This window comes from Ixodes scapularis, unplaced genomic scaffold (assembly GCF_016920785.2).
Source record: "Ixodes scapularis isolate PalLabHiFi unplaced genomic scaffold, ASM1692078v2 PGA_scaffold19__2_contigs__length_565841, whole genome shotgun sequence".
Taxonomy (NCBI): Eukaryota; Metazoa; Arthropoda; class Arachnida; order Ixodida; family Ixodidae; genus Ixodes; species Ixodes scapularis.
The window spans coordinates 277,954-303,697 of NW_024609845.1; the positions used below are offsets into that span (position 1 = coordinate 277,954).

Sequence of the window (25,744 nt, forward strand, 5' to 3'; positions counted from 1 at the left end):
TATCTATGAACGTCACACATTGCTAAAACTTTATACAACTTCGACTATAAGGAGCTGGAGCAGATAGGAGTCTGCAGTGCTAACGAAAACAACACGTCTACCGTGCGAATGTATCATCTGGTTATAAAAACCGTTAGGGTTGAGTCCGAGCGCTTTTGGGAGGTAATGAACATAACAAATAAAAAAACACAAACACGATGCGGGACGACAAATAATATAAATGCTAGTCTGAGATAAAAAAAAAGATATGTAAATATACACCCCGATTCATGTGTCCTAACTTAATAATAATAATAATAATAATAATAATAATAATAATAATAATAATAATAATAAAAATAACCATCATCATCATCATCACCATCATTGTGTTCATCATCATCATCAGCATCATCATTAAAAAACATTGTTTTCCAGTGCCGTCAGAACAGCGCCGGAGTAGGGACAGACTTGCTCTAGTATTGGGGGCACGTCGGCCCATCTCCACCACTATTTAAAAAAAGAAGACAAACTAAGGACGCTGGAGTAGGCGCATTATAGCCAATGGGCTCGTCGCAACAGAAAAAAGGATTTCTCATTTTATTGATAGATTACATAACATACGGTATTCATCTCCTCATCAAATCACCTAATCAACCCTTGTATTTCCTTAAGCTTAAAAAAACACTCGACCAAGGCAGGATATTATTTGATAAAAGCAAATACATGTTTTAGCTCACTCGTTCTGTGGCCCCTTCACCTCTAGAACACTTCCGAACCCCTTCCCTTAGCACTCTAAGGCTAAAAGCCTCGCAGTAAAGTTAACTTGAGAAACTATCCTACAGCCGATTCGGGTGAATGTGTGTTTACGCACATGAACTAAAATACAACGAAAAAGGGGTAATTTCGATTACCTGCACAAACAGATTACCCGCTGAAACAAAAAAGAGTTCTTTTTTAGATAATATGGGCTCAAAGTATGACTACATTAACTTTTTGATAAAATTTAAAAACGTATAGCTATTATTTCCCTTAATACATTTAACTAAAATGGTAACTGTCGATAGCATATGAATAGGCCTAAAGGCATATGGTTTTTAGTAAACAAATTTACAATGAATCCGAAGACTCAAGGCTCCAGATTTGGCAGAAAAAGGTCAAAAACGTGTGTTTTTTTTTCTTTTTAATTACGGGGACGAAATATGTTAAAGCGGTTTGGTCAAACGGCCATGCAACTTACAATAACAAGAATAATTACTGAGTGATTCTCCTTTACCCTTTTATCAGAACTGCCAGAACTGAATAAAAAAAACAGCCTAAACGAAGCGTTTTACCTAGCTTTAGTCCAAAAAATTTGTGGAGAAATAAAAAAAAAAATAACCGGAGTGGGTTAGTTGATAAGCGAAATGGGGCTAAATATATGTTATTAAGCGAATCAAAACACACACTTAGGCACGCATGTTCGATTTCAAATGAAACAACACTACAAAATCAACGCTCCTAAAGCAAATATCTTATACTGCGTCAACTAAATCCAAATCTATTGTAAAAAAATTTCAAGAACGCAACAACTGCCGTTGACCATTAAAGAACGCACTATGCGCTCTTTCATCATTTTTACTTAATTTTCCGGTGCCCTTTAGCACCAGAAAATAAAAAGGTCAATACTGAAGGGGTCAATGTATTGAACTAACAGGATGTTCATTTTCTATAAAAACGCATGGTAAAACAGCTAACACCTTGTAGAGAAGAAAATGATGCGGTATATTTTTATATGCGCTTTGTCGGCTTTAATCCAAAATGCCACTGCGAGAGGTATGTATAATTTTTAGTACAATTAATTGGTTTGTTCCTGACAAACCACTTAATTTGGAATTGTAAGTTTAGTAGATATCATATATACTAGTGCCTACGCGTGCTTCCGTATATGTCAAAGCAATTTTACAGAACCACCATTACGCTTTGTGCCCCACATAGCTTGTTGGAACTGAGTACAAAATATTATACGCCATGACAAAATGTACTAAAGTTTGTTATACAGAGAGCATTTGGAGTGTTCTTAAATATTGTATGACACTTTCGGTGATCTGAGGTTCAATATCGTAGTAATGCAGATATTTACAAGAAGAAACAGATGTGTGTTACCGAGACAACCATGATTTCTATGAGGCTTGCCAACCTATTCAAGGTGTAACTTGTCGCACAGCACACGACCCGCAAATGTTCGTCAATGCACAGCTTTAGCTCGACGTAATTTAGTCAAACATATGCACACGATGCTTTGTAAACGGACCCTTGCGTGCTAGCTAGCATGTTGGAATGTACTCAACAAATGCGTGCATAAAATTAAAACTTAAGCTGTTTAAAATCTGTTCGAAGATGCAAGTACCGCTTTTCTAGTATTTACACAACTGAAAAGCAACTTTTGATAATCGAATCAATGAAGACGAGCAGTGAATATGAGACGACGTCAACAACTCCTGATAACATGGTCGTCGTACTGATTTTTCCTCATCACTTACTGATGGCCAGCACAAAACAGAATGGGCAGAAAGGCTCCGTCGGCGTTCAGCTGGTACTCGTGTTCAATTATCGCTTCTATCTCTGGTCAGCGACGGCTTTTGGTGGGTGGCGTAGAAAAATCAGCTCTACGGCTTCCCTATCCAGGAGGTGTTAGCGAAGTTCATTAATGTTAAGGGAGCTCGATTTTCAATAACCGGATAAGGAAACGCTATTGTTTCTTACAGTGATTACACAATCCACAATATCTCTCGCTACACTTTGAACTCCGTGTTTTCCAAGTGTTTGTTTTGATTTCATTTATGGAAGGACACTAACATTTTGTTACGCTTCAGTAATGTTGAAAGGATATAGTTTTTTTTACAATGTTTACCGCATACAGATTTCACAAAAAAATGTTGTTGATTACACGCTAAGCTTTTTTAGTGATATTACGGAGACTTCTTAGTAGTCGACAGGATTAACTCTAACACCAACATCATAAATTGCAAATTCAGTAAAACTAAGTAAAAGTACCGTGCACTTATGTTTTCTTGAGTAAGTAGTACTGGGGGTCTGCGGTGGAATGTTAAACCGGTCAGCACACGACAAGATCATGAAATGGCTGGCTAATTGTGTAGTTTACAAATATCTTAATGACATATTGTTCACTCAAGGTGCTATGATAAAATTAGCTGAAATTTTAATCTGGGATCTTTCAAATTTATTCATATTATGACACTATACTTGTCTAAAAATAGTCCTTTCTGTGCCTTTCGAAGATTTACCGCAAGTACGGCAGAATATTGTAGTCTATATTTTTGTTTCTCATTGATACCGAACCTCTTGTTAATAATTTTTGAGAATTTCGTTTTGATGTGCATATCGTTCCCGAAAAAAAAATCAGTTTACTCAATCGTTTTAATCTATTCGGCTACTAAAATAAAGTAGCAATATCCGAAAATTTTTTTGAATCGGGTGCTATTTTATGTTAGCTACATAAACATGCCAGCCTGCTATTTCTGTAGGGTTAGAGGTCATGTTTAAGCAACACCTAATTATTTTTTCCCGGGAGAAAATCCTTATCACTGAAGCGAGCTGCGTTCTTGCCTACTCCTATCGCAATCTGCAAGCTTTCACTGATTAGAATTTTCCACGCCTGATATAAGGGGGTGTTTTATTTTAACACGAGAATATTTTTTTAAAGGAACTGAAGTAAGGGTAGAAGATGGTCGAGTCGGTGCTTGTTGGAAGAAATAAAAAAGAGAGCAAAAATGAACACAAGGACGAGAAGAAGAAAAACAAATACAGCCCTGACAAACGAAACTCGTTCTTTTTCAAAACAAAATAGGTTGACCCCAAAAAATATTTAAAAAAACTGTACAGGGATGTATTATATTGCATTCACGGTAACATAAATCTGACAGTCTGATTAATAAGAGATAAGTCACCACCAAAAGGGTTCATTGATTCAACACCGGCACAAACCTCACGTGCAAGCTTCTCCACTGTCACAGAAGACAGGTTCAAAAAGCAATCTAAATTACTCTAGCTATCTTTCTCTGATATTTGGACAGTGTTTCAACATTATATAAGTGCGGAGTACAGCCTTATCCATTACTATGTACAGGGAGAAGTCCCGATGCAGCGCACCGTCAAAAAAGAGAGTGCTCCCGAAGCCGGTCGTTTACTCATCTGCCCGGTTGTCCTATAGACTCTTTGCACGTATGCCAGTTTACTGCCGCTATTGCTGACCTTCTTTTGTCCTACGCAGATGCGTAGCCATTGAAGCGGGCGTTCACGAGCGTCCGCAAAGGCCAACGCTTGGCAGAACAACAAAGGAGAAACTAACATGGCAATAAACTTTCCTGCTGCGGTAATGATGAAGTGAAGCAAACGCAAAAAGTAGAAGGAAACACGGAAAGTCGGTTATGGCGCCGCCCATGCACGGCTGCTGCAAAGCGTCTATATAAATACTTCCACAGGAAAGAAAGATTGTGTAAACCACACCGACTGCAGACGCAACTCATTTAGTGCGGTGTATTCACATAACAAACGTTTTTGTGTTCCCTTTTTTTTTCAATTGCGGAGTGTATAAAAAGTGTCCCCGTTAACTTGCACAACGCTTGTTCAATAAAAAAAAATGGAGCGCTTGGCGAGAGTTAAATTAACTGTATATGTTTTTAAAAACTATTTAGGAAAGTCCACAACTTTTTAGTGCGTCTAGTGTTTGAGTTTACTAGGAATATTTAATTAATTTATAATTACTCGTTTAAAAGCCAAGGTGTGTTTTGGTAACCTGTAGAGCCCACTAAGGAACACTCAATGAAGGTGTTTTTAAATTATATACATTGCGCGCTTGTCTTTCTTAACCTGAAAAGAAAGCCCGCGAAATTAAAAAAAAGGAACCTTGTGACAAGGTGCTCGCGCGTTGCGATTGCAGCGCTCTCATACGTGCTCTGAACGAACAAAGCCCACCTTATCGCTCTCGCGCTATACAAGACAGGGCTTCGTGTTTGTGTGGACCCCAAGATATACACTACGTGCGGGAACTATAGGGGGCGCTTTGAAAAACGCGCGCAGCGCCGCTAGCGGAGGAGCTGGCGTTCGACTGTGAGGCGCGTTCAGCAGCCTGCGGCGCCTTTTCGCATGCCAAGCTGTGGCGGCGGGAGCGCGCACGGACGAAACTTTTGCTTTTTTAACCGATAAGCTGAGTGTGACGTTGCATGAGTGCTGTGGCAGAAGGGCATTTAGCTGTTCTCCACTTCTTATATATTGAGTTTGAGTCGTTATTAGGGGTAATTTCTCTAGTTCCGGCCGAAAAAAGAGTTGGAGCAATTTTCCGAAAAACAAGACGGCCGCCACCATAATTGCTCTGAGTGGGAAATGTATTTCGCTCGTCGCTGTAAACCTAGGACTGCTGGAACGATGATATTTGGAGGCGAGCGAGATGTTCACTAAGTTTGTGCACGAAGAGTGCGAAGTTTCTTTAAGACAGCAGGTGTGAAAGTTATGTTTCTAACGAATAAAGAAATAAAGCTGTACGGGATATCCAATATTGGACCCAAAATATTGTGTTATAGTGGGCTGTGCAAATAGCAGATTTGGGCACACAGGTGCTTGGACTTGAAAGTAACATGACACAGCACTTATTATACAAAAAGAAAAAGGTGGCATAGGGAAACCAGGTGAAAATTTGGTTTGGGCGGCGTAACTTAATGGGAACCGGTTTTGACCATGAAAGGGCTGTCAAGAGAATACCACTGGTCGGGGGAGGTGGAAACTTCACAGGTAGGAAGGAACTAGTGGACTGTACTTCCAATTGAAACAACTTTACGAAAGGTGGTCCCAAAGCCGAGAAAACAAAGTTGTCGGCCAACACACGGTTTGGCCGTCAAGGGCATTTGCGGTCAGCTGTTGTGTAATAACCTGTTGTGCGAGGTGCTGATTTTCGGCGCGCAGGTACTTTGACATGACTGTCACTTGGCACAACACTTATTATAACAAAAAGAGTTGGCATAGCAAAACCAGGTGGAAATTTAGTTTGGGCGGCGTAACTAAATAAGAACTGGCTTTGACCGTCAAAGGCTGTCAGATAATATCACTCATCGTGGGAGGTGCACACTTTACAGGTAGGAAGGGACCAGTGGACGGTACTTCCAGTTCGAATAACTTTGCGATAGGTGGCTCTAAAGCCGAGAAAAAAAATGTTGTCTACAGAACTCGGGGTGTCGGCGTTTCCACATCTAAAAGGAGGTTGATCAAGAAAGAAAGCACACCACATAAACTTCCATACTCGAACGTCGATTCTCCAGTGATTCCGAGTTTCATTGTTGTTTTCTTTAGATTTATATTTGTCACTTTTTTTACTGTTCGAATCTTTCTTCATGAAATACAGATTGCGTGCCATACTTGTCCGGAAATATCATCGACACGTACGATGGGGACGAAACTTCTTTGGAGGGCATTCGTCCAACGAAATTGGCACTTCATACCCGCGAGTGTGGGATAGCATTTCAGTTCGTCCCATCGGCGCTAACTCATGTAGGCGTTACTGGTACGTAAACAAACGCAGAGCGCAAAGCGGCAGTGTAGAATATGTCAGCCGTGCCGACACAGTGGCAGACATGATCGGGAGACCAAATTTCTCGCGTCGTACGGCGCGGCTCCATCGTTGTCGCTGTCCCACAAAGCATCGGCGAGGTGAAAAACTGTGAAACTTTGTCTCCACGAGATACGACGCATAACGAAGCACTTAATGACGCAGCACAGGCAGCACTTCATGCTGTGAACCCAGCGCAACCGCACTACCCCGACTTCAATGCGTACCAACGTACGCGGCGTGGTTTCGGTTTCGTTTTCTCTGGGGTTCTCACTGCCTACCTCCGGTACCGGCCGCGCGGCGGCGCACCAGTCGCGTCGCACGGAGTGTATAGACATTTTCCACAGGAGCGCCGCCATCTTGAATTGTCGTCACTTCCAGTATGGGCGACGAAAAAAAAGTAAAACGTTTCAACCTGTAACCAGTAAAAAATAGAGTGGAGCCAAAACGAGAATGTGTGACGGTTAGGCTTATACCCTAAATGTCTTCTGTTGGCGTGGCAACGGCAAAGTAATGTTTTCGCCCATACTGGAAGTGACGACAATTGAAGATGGCGGCGCCCTTGTGGAAAAGGTCTATACTTCAGCACCCGCTGCCGCATTGTGGAAAGGGTAGAGAGAGAGCGTGCGCGAGTTCTACCCGCGATAACGTATTCACTGGAGGCAACGGAAGAAAATGATAATTTTATTTGTTCATAAAAAAATAAGGTAGTAAAAAAAGGCAAACAAAATGCATTTGAAAAAACATTAAAAAAAATAGACGCGCAACACGTCTCACCGGAAAAAGTCACGGGGACTATTTATTATGTTATCCCTAAGACTACTTGGAAGCGAAAGCCCACGCACCGACGTAAACGTGATAGCGAACCTCCGAAAACAGCACGCTCTCTGACGACGCAGTTTATATACAGTTTGAGCGTGTTTTCGTCGTTTTCGTGTCGTCAATGTGTTCTCGCTCAAAGACTTTTTGAAGGTCGACTGAATGATGCGACATATAAGGCTCGCCTTACTAAAACGACAAACAGGCAGCGCTGTCCTTGATGTTGACATCGTTCTGACGCGGAGATTTAGTCATAATGGTATCAAGACCGCGTCATGAAGGAGTCTCCAGCTTTAACGTTCATCTGACAACGGTTCAAAACAGTTTTTTAAACGCAGTTGGCTGCGTACGGAACGTGCCTGAATTAATGCCCACCCGAAGGGATACAGAACTCACATATTTTTTAACACGTCCGCGGTTGCACTCCTAATAATACGCCCAGGAATATCGCGGCAAATTTGCGTAATTGTTACCTTCAATGCGCTTGGCGTTGTGGGCTTGGTGCTGTAGACATGGTCTTTCACGTACTTCCACAAGAAGACATCAAGGGGCGTCACGCTCGGTGACGTAGCAGGCAATGCCACAGACCCGTACTTCCCTTCACACTGTTCTTGCAAGGCTCCGTTGAGCTAGGCTTGAGGCTGGCTACAGCTGTGAGCGGCGGCACCGTCGGGCTAAAGCAGCAGGTGTAGAAGGCGTGCCAATAGAAGACTACAGCCGAAATCATCCACTGCACCTGCAAGGATCTCGTTCTTACGGGGGTTTTCAGTTGGCGTCAGGTCAAAAAAGACGGGACAAGCGATGCTGCCGTCGGTGATCCCCCACTGGGCGTTAAGGGCCAATTGGTACTGATGTCGCGACTGCGCCAGCCAGTGGGGATTTTTCTCGCTCCAGTAATGGGCGTTGAGGAGGTTTACTTGGTTGTTTCGCGAAAAGTTTGCTTCAAAATGTCCAAAGCACGGTGCTGAAAAAGTCCGGTTCTTCAAATTTGATCGTAATTCGTTTAGCAAAGTCAGCTCTGTTTTGGGAGTGACTAGCCTGAAAATTCTGATGCAGCTAAACGTGGGAGGGTGAAGCTTAGATTCCTTCAGAATCCTGCAAACGGACGGTTTTAGTACAGCTACATCAGTGCTCACGTCACGCAGGCTAGCATGAGGGTGGGCTGCTATGTAAGCCAACATGTCTGTGCCGATGCTGTCACTTTTTTTTTTTCATATTCTAGAACCCAGGCGAACAAGCTTAGAAAACTAGTTTCGCGTCCGATTTGTTACCATCACGTGACACCCCTGGAGATATCTCCCATTTTTTCAAATAATTCTTTTTTTTTAAATTTTGTTAACGCAATTGTTGCGTTTGACGACGTGAGCGAGTTATGAAATCGAAAGGATGGTACCAGTGGTGTTATGCTATGTTTCAGGTCTCGCTTGAATCGTGTCACGAAGAGACGCTTTATTGCATACTGAAAAAAAAAAAAGTAATACATTTTTGAACTTCAACTTTGGCCTGTCTGAAATTGACGTGGAACCGAACTTGGGTTTCAGTTCCACGTCGCGGACACGATCTCTTATCATTGACGTTGTATTCGTAGTTATTTTGGTGGATATTGCTGGAGTTTGTTCAGAAATCTCGCGTAAATCATCTGTTCACAAGCTCAAATACACCAACAAATTAAGGTTAGAAAATGATTTTTCTCTAAAATAAAAAAATAAAAACTATTATTTTAGTTATTAAATATTTTATGCAGTACCAAGTTGGTCTGTGTCATAAGCGTCTGGATTCAGTTTATGCTATAAAGTTATATTATCCGTCGTCCGAATGTCCGAAAGTGGCGAATATTAATTAACCTTTCATTTAATATTTATTTGCACAAGAAGTGAAGTGGGTTATTCGTTCGATCAAAATTCTTCGCTCTCAAGAAGAGTCGGATGTGTGCTTTTTATATTAAAATTAAGCGATGATGCGTAGTAGAGTACTGAGCGTGAAATCGTGGCGCGCGTTTGAGACCTTTCGAGCACGAAGGCGGAGGCACGCGCCATTTTTTCTTTCGTGGGGATCTTCCACAGTAAAGTTGTTCTCTCAATTGCTAAGCCCAACAGTACTTCAAAAGGCTAGTAGAGGCGTAAGCATACCGAAAGACAGATTTAAATGCGAAACACACGAGCAATGATGTTGCCCTTTGAACACGTGCAAACAATATCCTAACCGGAAGTCTCCCCTGCGACATATCATGGCGGCCCGGAGTTACCCGAATACCATGTATTAAATACTTTCGCGGGAATATTTATGTCACTATTGCTGTAGGACGGTAAAGAGGCTTTGTATTTGACTGTTAAGTTCAGCTTTATTGATGTTTTTACAGGTGAGTCCCGAAACTTTGAAGTTGCTTATCCAAAGCTCCTTGAAAGCAGAGGCATTTTGAGTGAAAAAGTGATCCACATTAAAGAAGGCTTAATACTTCACTTGGAAAAAAGTTCAATTCTCTCGGAAAACTTGGTTCTAACAGACCTCAGTGGCAAGGAGCCAGTTGTAACTCCGGTAAGCATTACTATTAAACATGCCCTACAATTAAAATAGAGCCGTCAATCATAACTGCACGTCTATATAAAAAAAAGAGTACCACAGATTGCAGGCTATGCACTCCACGTGGCGCGCTTAGGTAACACAGTGCTCTTAAGAAGACGCATGCTTAATTTTGTGACCTGTCATAAAAAAAGAAAAGGACAAGACAATTTTAAGCAGCCTGCATGAGAAAAGGATGTAATCATTCAATATACAACGAACAAAGACAATGTTTCAAGCTACATTTGCAGCGCGAAGAAATTTGTAGTTGGCGCCCGCTGGAGCCGCCACGAGTTACGTGGTAGACCTGTGCGCCGCCGCGCTGCGCCACCGCCGCCTCAAGTTAAGCATGGAACACGCGAGCGCTGTAGCTAGGCGCTGGACACCACTCGCCACTCGCCGCTAGGCGCACCACACGCGCACCGAGCAGCTTTATCTGTATCGACCAGATCCGAGCGCCGCGGCGCCACGCGAAAGTTACGTAGGGACGCCTGCACCGGTTGCTATGGATACAGCAGTGCGCTGCCGCGCGGCGACCGTTTTTATCGCTGCTTCCCCTGCCTTAAGCATAAAGCACATGAGTGGCAAAACTGGACGTAGCGCGGCACTACGTATGGCGCACTACCTGGCGACACACGGAGATATATGTGTATCCAAGACATGCACGCAAAAGCCCGTCGCGCGATCGGCACATAGTTGCTGGGCCACCAGTGGCGCCGATCGTAGAGCGACTGGCAGTACGTCGCTTTAAAAAAATGACCTTACCTCCACGTAGTGAATGATGTTGACTCGGGCGAAGCTCTGGTGGTGCTGATGATACTGATTTTATTGTTCATAGGTAATGCTGATGGTGCCGATTATTTGTCATTGCTCATAGGTAGTGCTGAGTTCCGGGTTGCGTTTCGACTTCATTATTGCTGCTTTATGGTCGGCGAAATGCAGAGCCAGTGGTTATTCTAGCGGATCAGCTTGGAGCCTTTAGAAACCGTGGGGACGCATCTCCACCACTTAGGTCAACCGTCCATGCCAGAAGGAGGAGCTGTGGTATGGAACGTGGTTATTTACGCATTTGAGCATTTGACTGCAGCGCCCTCTCGTCTATAAACGTTGAGCCAAATCATGCAAAGTTTAACGCGATTATATACGCATTTGACCGCAGCGCCCTCTACTGTATAGACGTTGAGCGGCTACATGGAATGTTCCATTCATGACAGAAACCCCACCTCTTGATTTGCTTAGAACCCTCTACTCGTCCCGAAGTCGTGGCCGAGTGGTTAAGGCGATGGACTGGAAATCCATCGGGGTCAACCCGCACAGGTTCGAATCCTGTCGACTGCGAAAACATTTTTTTCTTTTTATGTGAGCACGGACACCGTCCGGACGGACAGGCGGACAAGGCTAGACACTAAGGAGTTTCGTCCCTAACACATTATTTATGCCCAAAACGTAAATTAAAGTATTCAAATTTAAAAAAAAACGGCATAAACGTTGTTGTGCTACCATTATATCAGTATTAGAGCAATAATGTGGAAGAAAACATTAGCGCAAAACGTATGTTCACAGCACTACCTCCGTCGTGTTTGTTTTTTTGTTTTTTACCCAATACACTTCAAATAAAAAAAAATTAAAAATGAAAATCGTTTCAATCAATAATTGTGTAGACTATATAAACATATATTTCAAAATTGATTGCAACGTGTCCAACTTCGCAGAGACAACTGAAGGTGCAGGGCGGGTCAGTCTTGAAGAAAATACACCGCTGAAGGTATACGGACCCCAGAACGCCGCTACCAAGGCATTCAGGGGTCCGAAGAGGCTCAGATGGAGCACAAAAATCTAGCGAAAATCACTTGTACGAGACCCGACCAGTTTTCATGAGAGTCTTGGCGCTTTCGTTCGAAAGTACATGGAGAGGCTTCATTGACTTTATGTCAAGGAAGTCACATCGAATGCAATAATTATCAGGTGTTACGATAGGGACAGTCAAATGAGCAGTTGCAAAGCGTTATTCCCGAGCATCATAAAAACATCATTCATGAGAGTAAATACCTACCAACGCACTCCAAAGTACTCACCCAGCAGAGAACTTCTGAACCACATAACACGTTTCTTCGCTCCCCGCCGGCATCGAATGGCTGGCTCGACAAACCTGACAACGCCAAAGGTCTTTCATGTACAAAGTGCATTGTTTAGGCATCCTTTCTATACCCCTTGTGCTAACTCCTCCATCAGCTGTGGCAGTAACATGCCGGCAAACAGATTCCCCACCTTGAACTCAAACCACCAGCTCCAAACCAAACTCGGGTGCCCCCGTGCGAGTGTGTCCTCGGCTCGAGCTGATACCGAGGGCTGTTCTTTTTTCTTCCTTCAATACATCAAGTTGTGAGTTTGCGCTTGTCTCTTCTCTCTTCCCTCTTCTCTGTACCTTTCTATTTGTGCGCCATTTGAACCATGTTCAAACTCACTCGGAGTCATACCGCCGCTTCTCGGCCCCGTCGTTGTCGTTCGAGAAGATTCGTCTGTTGCTAGTTGAGATGGTGATCTCACGAGACCTTCCGTGTCACACCTGGGAGTGCAAATAACTTCGCAGGCGACTAGATTGTTCTCACAAGAAAGTTCGCGACGCACACAGCACCAAACCCCAAACGAACCGATCAAACAAACGGTCGCCATATTTGCTTCGCCGGCGCTCGCAGCTAGGCGCACCGCGCGCTAACATCCGGCCGACCAGATCGGAGTGGCACCGCGCCGCGAGGTGCGCACGTCACAGTGACGTAGAGACGCCAGCACCTGTGGCCATAGATGGTGGTGTCCGTTTTCACCGCTTATGTTTGTCCCCTGCTTTACGCCGGAGTCGTTCAGCGCCGCCGGTGAAATCACAGGAACCCCGGCGTCGCCGCCACACTTTGGGTGTGGAGTGCCGGCTGAACGCCTCTGTCCACGCCGCCACCGGAAGGGTACACTGCGGCGCACCGCCACCGTCAATTTCTGGCCTGCGCACAGGTCTATCACGTGGTGCTTGCGGTCTTTCGGAAGCTTCCTATGATCTCCAAATGTTTTTGTATTGATATTCGTTCTTTCGTTGCACTTCAAACGAAGTGTAACAATTAACTTTGAGATCCCGCTGGCGCTTACGACATATTCGTTTCGAGTAGTAAATATAGCTCTAAAAATATTTGTCGCAAATTCCCTCCTAAATTCGTTTTATGACATCCTTTTGCCCATTCCGTTCCGCTCCCCCAAGCACCGCGGAAGGAAAATGTTAGCTTGACTCAAGTTTGGCATCTCAAAGGGCATGAATTGGGCCGAATAGTGTTTTTCTCCGAGAGGCCAGACAGGGCTTGGGTACTTTGCATTGGCCCTCACTAACCGGAGGAAAGCCAATAATGGACTTTTCACTGGTTTGCCTTAGGAGCAATAATGTAACACGCATAGGCCAAATCAGCCAGATGAATACAAAACCGCAAGTAATGAAGCTTAACTCTAGTCCCTGTTCGGTGAATGAGGCCGAAAGATACAGGTGAACGACTGAATAACCAGGCAGTGAGGTCCAATTTGGGCACTTTTTTGAGTTTTGGCACCACAATGCTCAGAATCGGGGGAAATATTATCATGTTTATTTTTACATCAACTTTGACATCTCTTGGCTGCAGAGTCCTTAAAGACCAGCTAAATATAAAAGTTTGAAGCATAGGACTGCACTATCAGGGTTAAATATCTCATTAGCAATTAGAATAGTGTCCACATTCTCTTCATGAACTGTAGTTCAGAAAGCAGCATTGAATGCATGTCATAAACCATATTAATCTAACTTTAATGTTCGTGTACATCAGCTCTAAGCAATGAGAAAAATACTTGATGCACCTAAGTTTGTGTTGTGTGACATACAGTGAATGATTCAGAATCAGGGTTATCTTTGACAAGACACCCGTAATCTTGATTAATGCACCGTTTGTCTAAATAAAAGGAACGCGTGTCACTAGATTTATTTGGATACCAAGAAAGCAGTTAATTAAAAAAATACGTACGGAAGTCTTCTTCGATACCCGAGTACACAAGTACTTCCCGTAGATTTTTTTTTAGATATTGCGTCATTAAGCACTAACACATTTGGTCTTTAAGTGTTCAGTTTCAAGCTGTTTCCTTATAGACAGTTTGCACTCCTCGCAAAATTAAAATTCCAAATGTGTACCAACCTGAATCGGGGTACGCGAACGTAGTTTCCTAAGAAGTGCAATGTGTATTTTTTTTTAGAGCTGAAGGCAGATGTGCTAAAACAATAAACAAATAGCAAAAACGGCGGTCGTGAATTTACTATGCCCTGCAGTAGATTTTCGTCTTCTGCACGGAGGTCTAGGAGCATAATCCCAGGTGGTTATTGCTCATATATTTTGTTAAAATTATTATTGCCCCAATTATCTTGCTCCAATGCCAGCTCTGCTCCTGGTTTTTAGCGTTTTCGCGCATCGCAAGCCATTCGAATGCGAGCTCATAAACCAGTGTGCAGATGACAAATGGGCGTGAATGGGAGAAGGAAAATGCACGGGCTCCGAGTGTTTTATTTGTAATATTTCCCTACCTCAGACCTTAACTAATGAACGTAAATCTCCAACCGAAACTGCGTTCGCGTGCCCAATTTAGGTTTGTAAGTTTGGAAGTCGAATTTTGCAAGGCCGGTCAAATGTGTTAGTCATTACAGCAAAAACCCTCTAGGCCACCAGTAAAGCTCATTGCTGTAATCCAGTGGTTCCCAACCAACGATGTTTCGCGGACCCCTTGTGGATCAGTGGAGATGATGGAGGACCCCGCTTGTGGCGAGGGGAAGGGAAAGGCATAGGTTAATTATGCTAATGATTTATTAAATGAATATAACTAAGGATTAGTATGAAGTAGAATTTTCTGATTGACATACAGACGAGAAAACTCACCCGAAAATTGGAACGTTTCATCTCAATCTCAGAAGAGATAAAACTTTTAGTGCCGAGCTTAACTGCTGAGGCAGAGCTACGCGGACCCCAAAAAGGTCCGAAGACCCCCATTTGAGAACCACTGCTGTAAACAATCGGTAGTGCCAGTTATTTCTGTACTGTATAATTTGTGTTCTCTATCAACTGCCACGGAAGTTCAAACAGCGTTCGGAATTTAAACAATATGCAAAAACTACCTAGCTACAATAATGCTTACTTATTTTCAAATATAGAAGAACATCGCGGCCACATTTATTATGTATTACAAATGAGGTGAAACTAAGCAGAGGCGACATATCCAACTGACTCCTAGAGGTACTCACAAATCAAAATCGTACTGAGGAAGCTAAAACAGGTTTTCTCAATGCAAACGAAAACCGTGCTCTCTCACTCCAAAAATAAACACTGGAACTATGAGCGCCCGGTCTTTGTCCAAATGTAGCGCCATATTTCGAGAAAAGATGAAAAAGTTTCAAGGCTTACAGACCTTTGATTCCAACGTTCAAAGCGATTTTCGGAACTCTGCAGCAAAGCAATAGCGGCCAGAAAAACCCGGCAAATACATATGTATAAATGGCATCACCTACGAGAAATGAGCCCCATTTCTTGATTGTAAACTGAAACACTAGCCGTATATTTTTGTCAGTTTACAGTAAATTCTGAAATTTTACATATAATCTCATATGCTTATGCTATATTTGGTTCGAAACTGATCATCCGGCAATGCCTGATCTAGTGACCACCATTATTCTTTATTTAAAGGACTTGTACATCGGGCAGTAAGTTCTCATGTGGTGATGCAGGCGAGTTGGTTATGCATGTTGAAAGTAGTGAAAGCGCACAATAAAGACGAATACGAAGACGGAGAGGCAAACAGGACGAGCGCTGACTATCAACTGAATTTTTTATTGGAAAAAATAGAAACAGCAAAATAAAACCAGGAAAAGCCACAAATACTACAAATGTGACTAGTCATCAATGACTCGGCCACCACACGTGTCAATAAAGTCCACTTCCTTTTTGTAAAGGAAAAGTGAGGGTTGACTGATACACTTATCAGGACATTCCTTCTTTATCATATAAGCCTCCAGTACCTCCCTCGCCACCTTTTCTTTACCTCTCCCAACGATTGTAGTGCCTTGGAAGTTGGGAATGCAGCGGCAATCTCTGCAATGTATGTGCAAATGGGCTCCTGTTGTTGAACGCAGTGATAACTTTTATTCTGTTTGAGGGCCGTCATTACGTGCAGAGGGCTGGTATCTGCATTGGTTCCTGTGCTGCCCCAGTGCTCTGTGATATTTTTTTGGCCAAATATGACCGAGCCATTGAGAATGCCTTGAAAGGCAAACCTGTGACCAAGTTGTTTAGATACGTAGACGATTATTTAGTGATTTTGCAAAACTGTGAAAACCTTACTGTATGTGAAGTTGTTGAAGATGTGATGAGCGCGTTTAAAGAAAGTTCTAGAGGCCTGAAGTTTACCCTTGAGCGCCAGGATGGCAGTTTTTACAGTTTCTGGATTTGCGAATGCAATTCACAGGGGAACACGTGTGCTGGGGTTACAAACCGCGTACCCAGAAGGGAATCCTCCCCTATGATTCGGCGCATTCGAAGTTGGTGAAACGGAGCATTGCGTCGTCATGTCTAGAGACGGCAATTGGAAAGTCATGTCACCTTGCCATGCACGACAGCCTCTGTAGTCAGGTCAAGAGACTTGGAACTGCAGGGTATTCTACTTCCCTTATGCTCGCAGTGGCTTAAAAAACTTCTGAAGAAGTTCAGGGGCAAAAGCCAAAAGGACAAGCAAAAAAAGAGAGTAAGACCCCACGTGATGCCATACTTACACAGGGTGTCACACAATATAAAAAAAGTGGCGGAAAGGTTCGAGGTACCTCTGGTATTCTCAGCACCACGTAAACTGGCTCAACTATGTCCGAGGATAAAAGAAAAAAACAAAGATAAGCGGCAATGCACAGTGAAGCACGTAAACAAATACGTGGAATGTGCGGTGGGCGTGGTCTATAAAATTCCATTGGGCTGCGGCAAGGTTTATATAGGCCAGACCGGAAGGTGCTTGAATGAACGGTTGCGCGAACATGCTTTATCACTGCGTTCAACAACAGGAGCCCATTTACACATACATTGCAGAGATTGCCGCTGCCTTCCCAACTTCCAAGGCACTACAATCGTTGGGAGAGGTAAAGAAAAGGTGGCGAGGGAGGTACTGGAGGCTTATATGATAAAGAAGGAATGTCCTGATAAGTGTATCAGTCAACCCTCACTTTTCCTTCACAAAAAGGAAGTGGACTTTATTGACACGTGTGGTGTCCGAGTCATTGATGACTAGTCACATTTGTAGTATTTGTGGGTTTTCCTGGTTTTATTTTGCTGTTTCTATTTTTTCGAATAAAAATTCAGTTGATAGTCAGCGCTCGTCCTGTTTGCCTCTCCGTCTTCGTATTCGTATTTATTGTGCGCTTTCACTACTTTCAACAGTAAGTTCTCGGGTTATTTATTTTGACGGGAGCGCGTCAGTGAAATTAAATAAAGCTGAAAGAATAGACATAGGGACGAACATGACCGTACATCTTTCGACTTCCGACACAGAAACCTATTTTTATTGAAAGTCGAAAGATGTGCTGTTCTGTTCATCCCTAAGTTTATTATTCCAGTTTTATTTTAATCCTCGGGGCACTTGTCAAAAATTCCTTTCACATAGATTACAGGTGCCAGCTAATTTCGGGAATAGGCATGGTTTTCCAAAATAAAGCATTTTCATCAAAACGTCCCGCTTAAATCATTATCATAAATGACAAATCGCTACATGCATTTACTAAATAATTTATAATTCGGGGTGCGTCGCATACCACGATAAAAAAAAAAAACGCCTCTTATGGCATACATGATGATTGAAAACTGAGACTGTTGTTTGAAACACAGTTTCAATCATCATGTATAACTTACACCAGCTCACCTGCACTTAACCGTTTTTTCCTTATGACATATTTTAGATGAATTACGGCCCGCTGTACATATCAGAAGGAACTTCGTAGGCGTTAAATTGTTTGCGATAAAGCATTTTGTTCAAACTTCAACCGTGCAATCTTAAAAGTGCGTACATTAGGCCGAAGTATGAGGATCGACAGCCCTCTGTGGGTTTCTTTGTGCGTGTTGTGCAACTTGAGAATACTTAAGTTCATTGCTTGTCCGCGGGAATGTGCAACCATATACATAGAGAGGATTGTTTTCTTGGTTTCAAAATATTATTTTCCTTGGATTTTACACCATACATTTTATTTTATAACCTCAAACGCGTTTTTTGTCGGAAGGTGTTGGCGCAGTTATGTAATTTATGTTCGCGTGGAGAGCCCATTTTTTATCCTTGTATCCGTGGAATGTCATTTTCTTAAAAACGTTACATATTTCATTTTAGTATAGGATGCAAACGCTATAACACGTTACATCAGGTATGAATAGACGACTGTCTAAAAAAAATGGTACGTTCATACGGGAAAACACATGATCAACATATGCCCCGTTCTTCAGCTATCATTATGCGATTCCCGATCCGTGACACGTGCTGATAAACTTTAGGGAAGGCACACTTCACATACTTAACAATAGATTGGTGTTTCTTATTTGACATGATGTTATTAAATGATAAAAAAACTTTCGCGTTTATTGACATAAAAATTGGCATTTTTAGGTGACAACTCAGATTTTTTAAAAAAAAGAAAGAAAATCACGAGAAGTAATGCGTAATTTACTTTCGTCTAACAAACTTTTGAGACATTTGTTTCTTCAAAATTTACTGTTACAAAATGTAATCGAATAAATATTTTGCTTTGTATTATATTAATTTGTCCATTGTGACATAAGCTATGCTTTTTTTTAAACCACATTTCATCTAACAGTTCAATCTTCTATGACAATACTTGGCGCCACCAAAAACAGTTTGGTGTTCTACAATATTCGACTATACTTCGATTCAGCTTCGGACCGAGCGCGGCCGATGTTATGAGCCGAAGGGCCAATCAAACAACGAAAGAGGCACGAAGTCATGGCGTGCTCTCTGCAGTTGATAGGACCAGCCGGTATTCGCCGTCGCTCTGTGCGTGCTCCTCCGCCGGCTAGTCTTATCAAGCGCGAAGAGCACGCCATGACGCTGCGTTTTTTGCGGTGTTTGATTGGCCCTTCGGCTCATAACACCGGCCGCGCTAGGACCGAAGCTGAAACGAAGTATAGTATGCCAGTGTAACATCCCTGTCGTCGACTTCGTTGTTTGATAGTAGGCGCGCTTGTCAGCGAAATGACGGATGAAAAGATGTCCTTTTCATTTTTCTGCCCGCGAAACACCTGAGAGTGTTTGCGCTCCGGCGTAGAATTAGTAAGTGCGTGAGAGTGACACGGTGAAAGAACAAAAATAAATAATTCGCGGGTTCTAATTTTCGCGACGCGGTGGGATCTGAATATACCGGGTGAAACAAGGAGACGGTAGGCTCTTTAAATCGACCGGAAAATTCGGTTTCTTAACCTATCGCGCTACGACTTTGTGCAGCGTCGCCCACAGATGGTGCATTTTTTTTGTAAAATTTGCAAAGAGCGAACTTACCTGAGGAAAAAGTAAAGAAAGAAAAAGGCTTAGCTCCTATGGAAACGCAGCGACGCCACCGGTCTGCAATCAACACGGCGCCGTTTTGCACGGTAGACAAGAGATGGCGCAACGAACGCCGCCAACGAATGAGCATACGGCGCCGAGAGCCAGCGTTTTTAGCAGACGATCTTTTCGAATCAAAAGCGGCGCGCGTTCCGCAAACGGCGACAGTTGCAGAAACAAAAACAGGCGCGGTAACAACAAGCAACTGCAGTTCCTTGTCTGCTAAAAACGCCGGTTCTCGGCGTCGTCTGCTCGTTCGTTGGCGGCAGTTGGCGTCGCGACCGCTTGCGCCATCTCTTGTCTACCGTGCGAAACGGCGCCGTGTTGATTGCAGACCGGTGGCGTCGTTGCGTTTCCATAAGAGCTAAGCCTTTTTCTTTCTTTACTTTTTCCTCAGGTAAGTTCGCTCTTTGCAAATTTTACGAAAAAAATGCACCATCTCTGGGCAACGCTGCACAAAGTCGTAGCGCGAAAGGTTAAGAAACCGAATTTTCCGGTCGATTTAAAGAGCCTACCGTCTCCTTGTTTCACCCGGTAGATTCCAATGTGTTTACATTTTACTAGAATTTTTCGCAGGACCTATGTTTCGCGAATCGTAAGCAATTCGTAAAATTCGCGAAACATAGGTCTTTATAAAAATAAATCGTTTACAATATAACGTTTCTGAAAAATTGGTCATAGATCATTCAGATCACGTTGGGTGTTTTCCAGATGAACGGAAAATATATGGAACGTAACCTGTACCATGACAAAGAGAAAATGGCGGCGGTTGAGGTGAAGGAGGAGAATGGAGCTGTGGAAGTGGTGAGATACCTCTAAGAGAGATTTCAATGGTGCACAACTTTGAACAACTTTGAACTTTATAAAATTGGTCACATCTAATACTAAAGATATTTCACATGCCCGGCTCAAAACTCAAACCGATATATTCTCAACCTACCAGTTGTGTGGGATAAAGAGAACCGTTTTTTTTATCGAAAAGTCCTACTACTAACAATTGCTAGTGCTCAGCATTCATCCAGATCGAAACATAGGGAAATCATGCGTGCACCGAAGCTTGATGACATGCAGTTATTCGATTCAACACTGTCAAGCGATTGATTTTTGAAACCACCAGATTTGTGTGCTATCAATACAAAATAAAACTTCGAAGTCTGAAATTAAATTTACCTATTGAACTAAAATTTAGTTTTTAACGCGAAAGCGTTAACTATCCTATGAAACGGAGCCGGCGCCGTATGTAACCACGAAAGAGTATGAAAGAAATGCCCCTTCTCTCATTGGCTGAGTGAAACGGTTCCTAGGTAGCCTTTGGCGGTCGCTTTACGACAGGGCGCGCTCGGCCGCTCGTGTCAGGTGTTCCCGGAGAAGGGGTTGGGGGAAGCTGCAGCCGCTTTTGCTTCTCTGGGCGCCGCGGAACACGGCGACGCCTGAGGCATCTATGTCGCCGGTGGCCGCAACCTCGGCAGTAGCGACACCTGGCCGTCCACGCCAGTATAGCGCAGACGAGCTAAGGACACGGAAGAATGACATTCATGCTTTCGCATTCACAACTCATAAGAACTGCTTAGATATCCTCGAAATCTATTAACAACAGTCATTAAAAATACTTGGGTTTAAAATATATGCTATGTTTAACGTCTGGTAATACTTCTTTTATTTGCCGTCTGTATCCCTTATCTATTTTCTTAAGGTTGATCAAATGTTTGTGTTAAAATAAACAGTTAGGGCAAAATATATTGGCAAAAGTGCTTTTACGTATCACCAATAACACATTAAATTTTTTACATGCAATTCATGAGGGTCAAGTTTAGGCCTGTTTCCATTTCGCGTATAATTACCTGAATGTGTTTTTTATCGTTATCAAAATGTAAGATAACTTTTATATTGAAATGCGACTTTTAGAGCGCAGCTCTTAGGCGCCCGTTTCCGGCTTGAGCGGCGTCGCCGTCGGCGTAACCGCGCTGTGTATTATGGGTAAATTTCCCCGCTAAATCTAGCGAAAAAAATTCCCCGCTAGATTTAGGGGAAAATTTTTAGGGGATTTAGGGGGGTCACGCGACCTCGGCGGGGTCACGTGGCCCCCCAGTTCACGTGACAACCCAGAGCAATTTTTTCCGCTATATTTAGCGGAATGTCTGACCAGCTCTCTCTGTACTATTAGTTTCGAATTCGCTTAGCTGGGTAGACGACAACTGTTGCTGATTTAAGGCCCGCGCTAGTTCCGAATTGCGGCTGTGACGTGGCACGTCATCTCAGCTTTGCAAATGTCGGAAAGGGCACGTCTTCCAAGATATCTAGGGAGCTACTCCTCCCCATAGGGACAAACCAGTAGTGCTTCCGTTAGCGGGTGAATATATGTGTTCTTAGTCCGAGCTTTGCTGCTGTAACAAAGTGCGTTGACGTAAAATAAAAATTTTCAGCACAGTTTTAAGAAAAAGAAAACTCCCGACGTTTTAGGACCATCTCGGTCCTTGTCCACGGGTGACCGTCAGGTGGACAGGAAAAGTGCTGCTGATGTAGGCTGGCTGAGTCCTGGTTTTTTGATTATGTGGCAGAGTCCTGAGACGCACACGGCTCGGGGAGTTCCCGAAGACCTGCTAATGGTTTCTTTTGTTGTCTGGACGGAATAGAATTCCAGGTGCAGATGTTTCCGGCAGTGCCGCCCTATGCAGGGGATTTCGCTTTTGTCGAAAGCCTCGCAGCGACCTCATTTTGCTTCGTGTTCGGCGAGGGCACTTACCTTGAACGAAGACTTTTTCACGTCGTATTTCTGGCTGTTTCGGGAAATATTTGATTTCCTCCACGTAGGATAGCAGGGCAGTCCACGTACGGGATGCGGTAGACGAGGCATCGAGACATCTCCTTTCCCTGTCTCTTTTTGGGGAGATGGAGTCGGTGACGGATGGGTGGACACCGGCTCGTGAGTCACCGCGATCCCATGTTTACAAAGGACACATCCGACGGCTTTTCTGACGTACCTCACGTACGACAGGCAAACACTGCTGGAATGAGCCGGGAGCTTGCACATATGGGGCGGCGTAGCTTCTTGTTGATCCTGTTGATGAAACGTTTGGAATAGCCGTTGCTTTCTAGAACTATAGTTTTATTGCTAGTTCTTCATGTCTAAGAGTAAAAAAACACGGCGATGGCTGGTTTGTGCTAACAGCTTCATGGATTGTAAGTTTAACCACAGAAAGGAAGCCGGCAAGCTATTTTTCAGTGCATTGTTCATCACCTGTAAGGGAGGACTGCTAATAATGTTTGTATAAATATAGATAGCTAACCATGGTTTGTTCAGCTCATAGATTTTTAAATGTACTTCCCGGCAGCGTTCTTCCTTTAGCGCCTAGTTAAAATTCGACAATACCCTACGTATGTTGCTCGAAGAGAAAAGTCTGCTAACAAATGTATCTGTGCGCGCTTAGAAGCAAGTACGTGTTTGAACACCGATCTATCGCCCACCTCTTGTGTGTGCCTTTTTTTAAGTGCTTCTATGTACGATAGACATCATATGTTATGCAAGTTACCATTTTGTATTTTTCACTATTTATGGGTCTTTTAAACGACTGCAGCAAAGTAAAATAAATAATTAAATAAAGCCTAATATTTTTTCTATATCATTGGTTATTATTCGCCATTAATAATTTATTTTAGATATTTCTGCTTCAACAAAGAAAATGAAACTCGCTTGAAAGGTATATTTTGTTTATTTTTTTATTCTTGAACTCACTATATAGTTGAAGAAGTCCGCCTGAAGCTTGCAGAGTAATTGGTATTTCAGTGCGTCTGGAACGCCAATTATAGGGCAAGAATCAACCTAACACCCTAATGAATGATTGAAAACGAGCGTGTTGGTGAATAATTACGAGTACTTGAAAGGATGAAGCATCAGGGCTGGGACGGAAACAGGACATCTTTCAGAATCTTGTATTCGTCCCCGTCCTAGACGTTTCATCCTTTCAAGTATTGGTACCCTTATGATTATCGCTAAAATGTTACCACCTTCGAAGAAATATAATTAAATTTATTTTGGTCAATCATAACGTAATTGTTTTTTTTTTAGAATTTACATTATTTGAGATGCTTTATGAGGCAATACTAAACACAATATATATTTGCCTAATTCTTTTTCCAGAGTGGTGTCATCAGCGACACTCTGAGGATACTTCCTCTTCACTTTATGGCTCGATCTGAAGACGGGTCTATCGCACACAAGATTTTCAAAGTGGATGCAAATGCTCACCGTGGACATGACTACGTTGGTAATGGGCCGAATCAATTCTTTTATGTACTGCAGATATCTTGGGGTGCATGTGTTAAAATATAAATATGTTTAACATGTTTTTTTTTGTTTTTGCAATTTGACATTTTATCGGTTAGGTCACTGTCAAGTGACAAAAATATTTAAGCACATCCTGAATTACGCGTACATAAACAAAAATTACCATATCTGCACTAATCTGGTATTTTGAGTACTTGGGGTAGTTAAAAGACTTACAACGTACTTACCTTAAGTCTAGCCTTGACAGAAACAATCAAAAATATATCGTGACCAAAAGTGTCCTATGATTTCTAGCATCAACTGGGCTTCTGAAACACTCCATGCGATATCCTTTTTTTTTAACTATTGTTGAGATTATCACAACCATATTGAGCAAGTTCTGGATGTCCCGTGGCAGGGAAGGACCATAAGGCGACGCCACCGAACCATCTTTCTTTGAGTTCTCGAGCAACTGTTTTTTTCACCTTTCGCCCTTTCGCGTGTCTAGGGCTCACATACGCATACTACAAGTCTGTTAAGACTCGCTTATGTCGCTAAGGACAGAAACTCTAGTACGTTGGCATGACGCTTGAAGTTAAGTATTAAATGACTTATTTAAGGTACACAGCGAAAACAATTTAGATATGTAGTTTACTAAATGTTTATGACCGCTTCGAAAAGTGCATCATAAGGTCTCGTTCACGCATTTGCTTTATGCAACGCAGATTGTTTAGAAAGTTAAAACACAATCAACAAAACTGGCTAAAAAACAGGCAATACTGGTTAAAAATATTCTTCGCACTGCTAAGCGGTCCATAAACAATTCTAGCCTCCGGTATTATAGAGTAGGTCGACCCACTAAAATTAATATATATTTGACGTACTAACCACCAGTTAAATGAGGCAGAAAATGTCCCTTCATGTACATTTTGTTGTTTTAAGTGTATTCAAGATTTACAAAATATATCACTGCACTGATGTGTTTTCTTTAGGGCGTTCAATTGAATGACAGCGTGTGTCTCGAGCATTTAATTGTAAGTCTAAATTGTGAAAGCGTTTCAATAAAGTCGTTTCGTAAACGGACTCCAGCCTGGACATTAGAAAGGTAGGTCTCAATGTATGTCAGCAAACGAGACCATTATTATTTAATTTATTCATTTCACAATTTTAATGCACAGCTTGTGTATTAGGTACTGGAAATAATGATTGAAACGCAATAAAACATGGGTCAAAAAGGTCAAACTCTGCTACAGCACGATCATTATAGAAGACTTCCATGCGAGATATGAGGCTAGTTTGGATACCTTGATTTTCATCAAACGTCGCAGAGCTTCGAAAGCTCATCTCGGAACATGAATGTTAAAAGATAACATTAGATCAGGAAATTCAATTATTCCTTAGAGACATTTATAGAAAGAAAAAAAAAAAAAAAGCTGGGTCGCAGCGCCAAGAGGTCGAAGTACTCTAACTTCGTTTGTCCACGAGTCTTTGATATTCGCACTAGAATGTGTAACAAACGTGACGTTCGTAAAATGCGAAATAAACGATCCTGACCCTTCTCTTTTCTCTTTTTGTTCGGGCGGCCAGTACTAATGCAGACAAAATAAAATTTCTGCTTCTTTCGGAGTAGCCAAAAAGAGTACGGAATGCACAGGATGACGTAGTGTGCACTTTTTTAGATTATGCTGCGCCTATTTTAAATAGAAGACAGGTATATACAAGATATTTTGATATCTAGAAATGTACGAAAGAGTTAGTCATGAATTGGTATTACGTCCTAAAATTTCGATCACTGTTGGAGTCGCTGACAGTCTCTCCGACTTATTTCATTCCACATCGGGTGTTGCGGAGGGATAAATAATGAGAGTACCCCTCTTGATTTTGATATTTTGTAGTAA

General features: G+C 42.5%; 1 protein-coding gene and 1 non-coding gene across 2 annotated transcripts in view; both read left to right on the top strand.

Moving 5' to 3' along the window:
- Positions 1-1,733: 1,733 nt before the first annotated feature.
- The window catches only part of LOC115320756 (zinc metalloproteinase/disintegrin-like), a 110,452-nt gene continuing 86,441 nt past the window's right edge, over positions 1,734-25,744 (top strand). The window contains 5 exon segments of the mRNA XM_040210337.1: positions 1,734-1,794; positions 9,759-9,934; positions 20,294-20,386; positions 23,721-23,755; positions 23,757-23,847. Of these exon segments, the coding sequence (XP_040066271.1) occupies positions 1,734-1,794; positions 9,759-9,934; positions 20,294-20,386; positions 23,721-23,755; positions 23,757-23,847 (456 nt within the window).
- Positions 11,215-11,296, top strand: Trnas-gga. The gene has a single exon. It is a non-coding gene; the product is annotated as a tRNA-Ser (tRNA).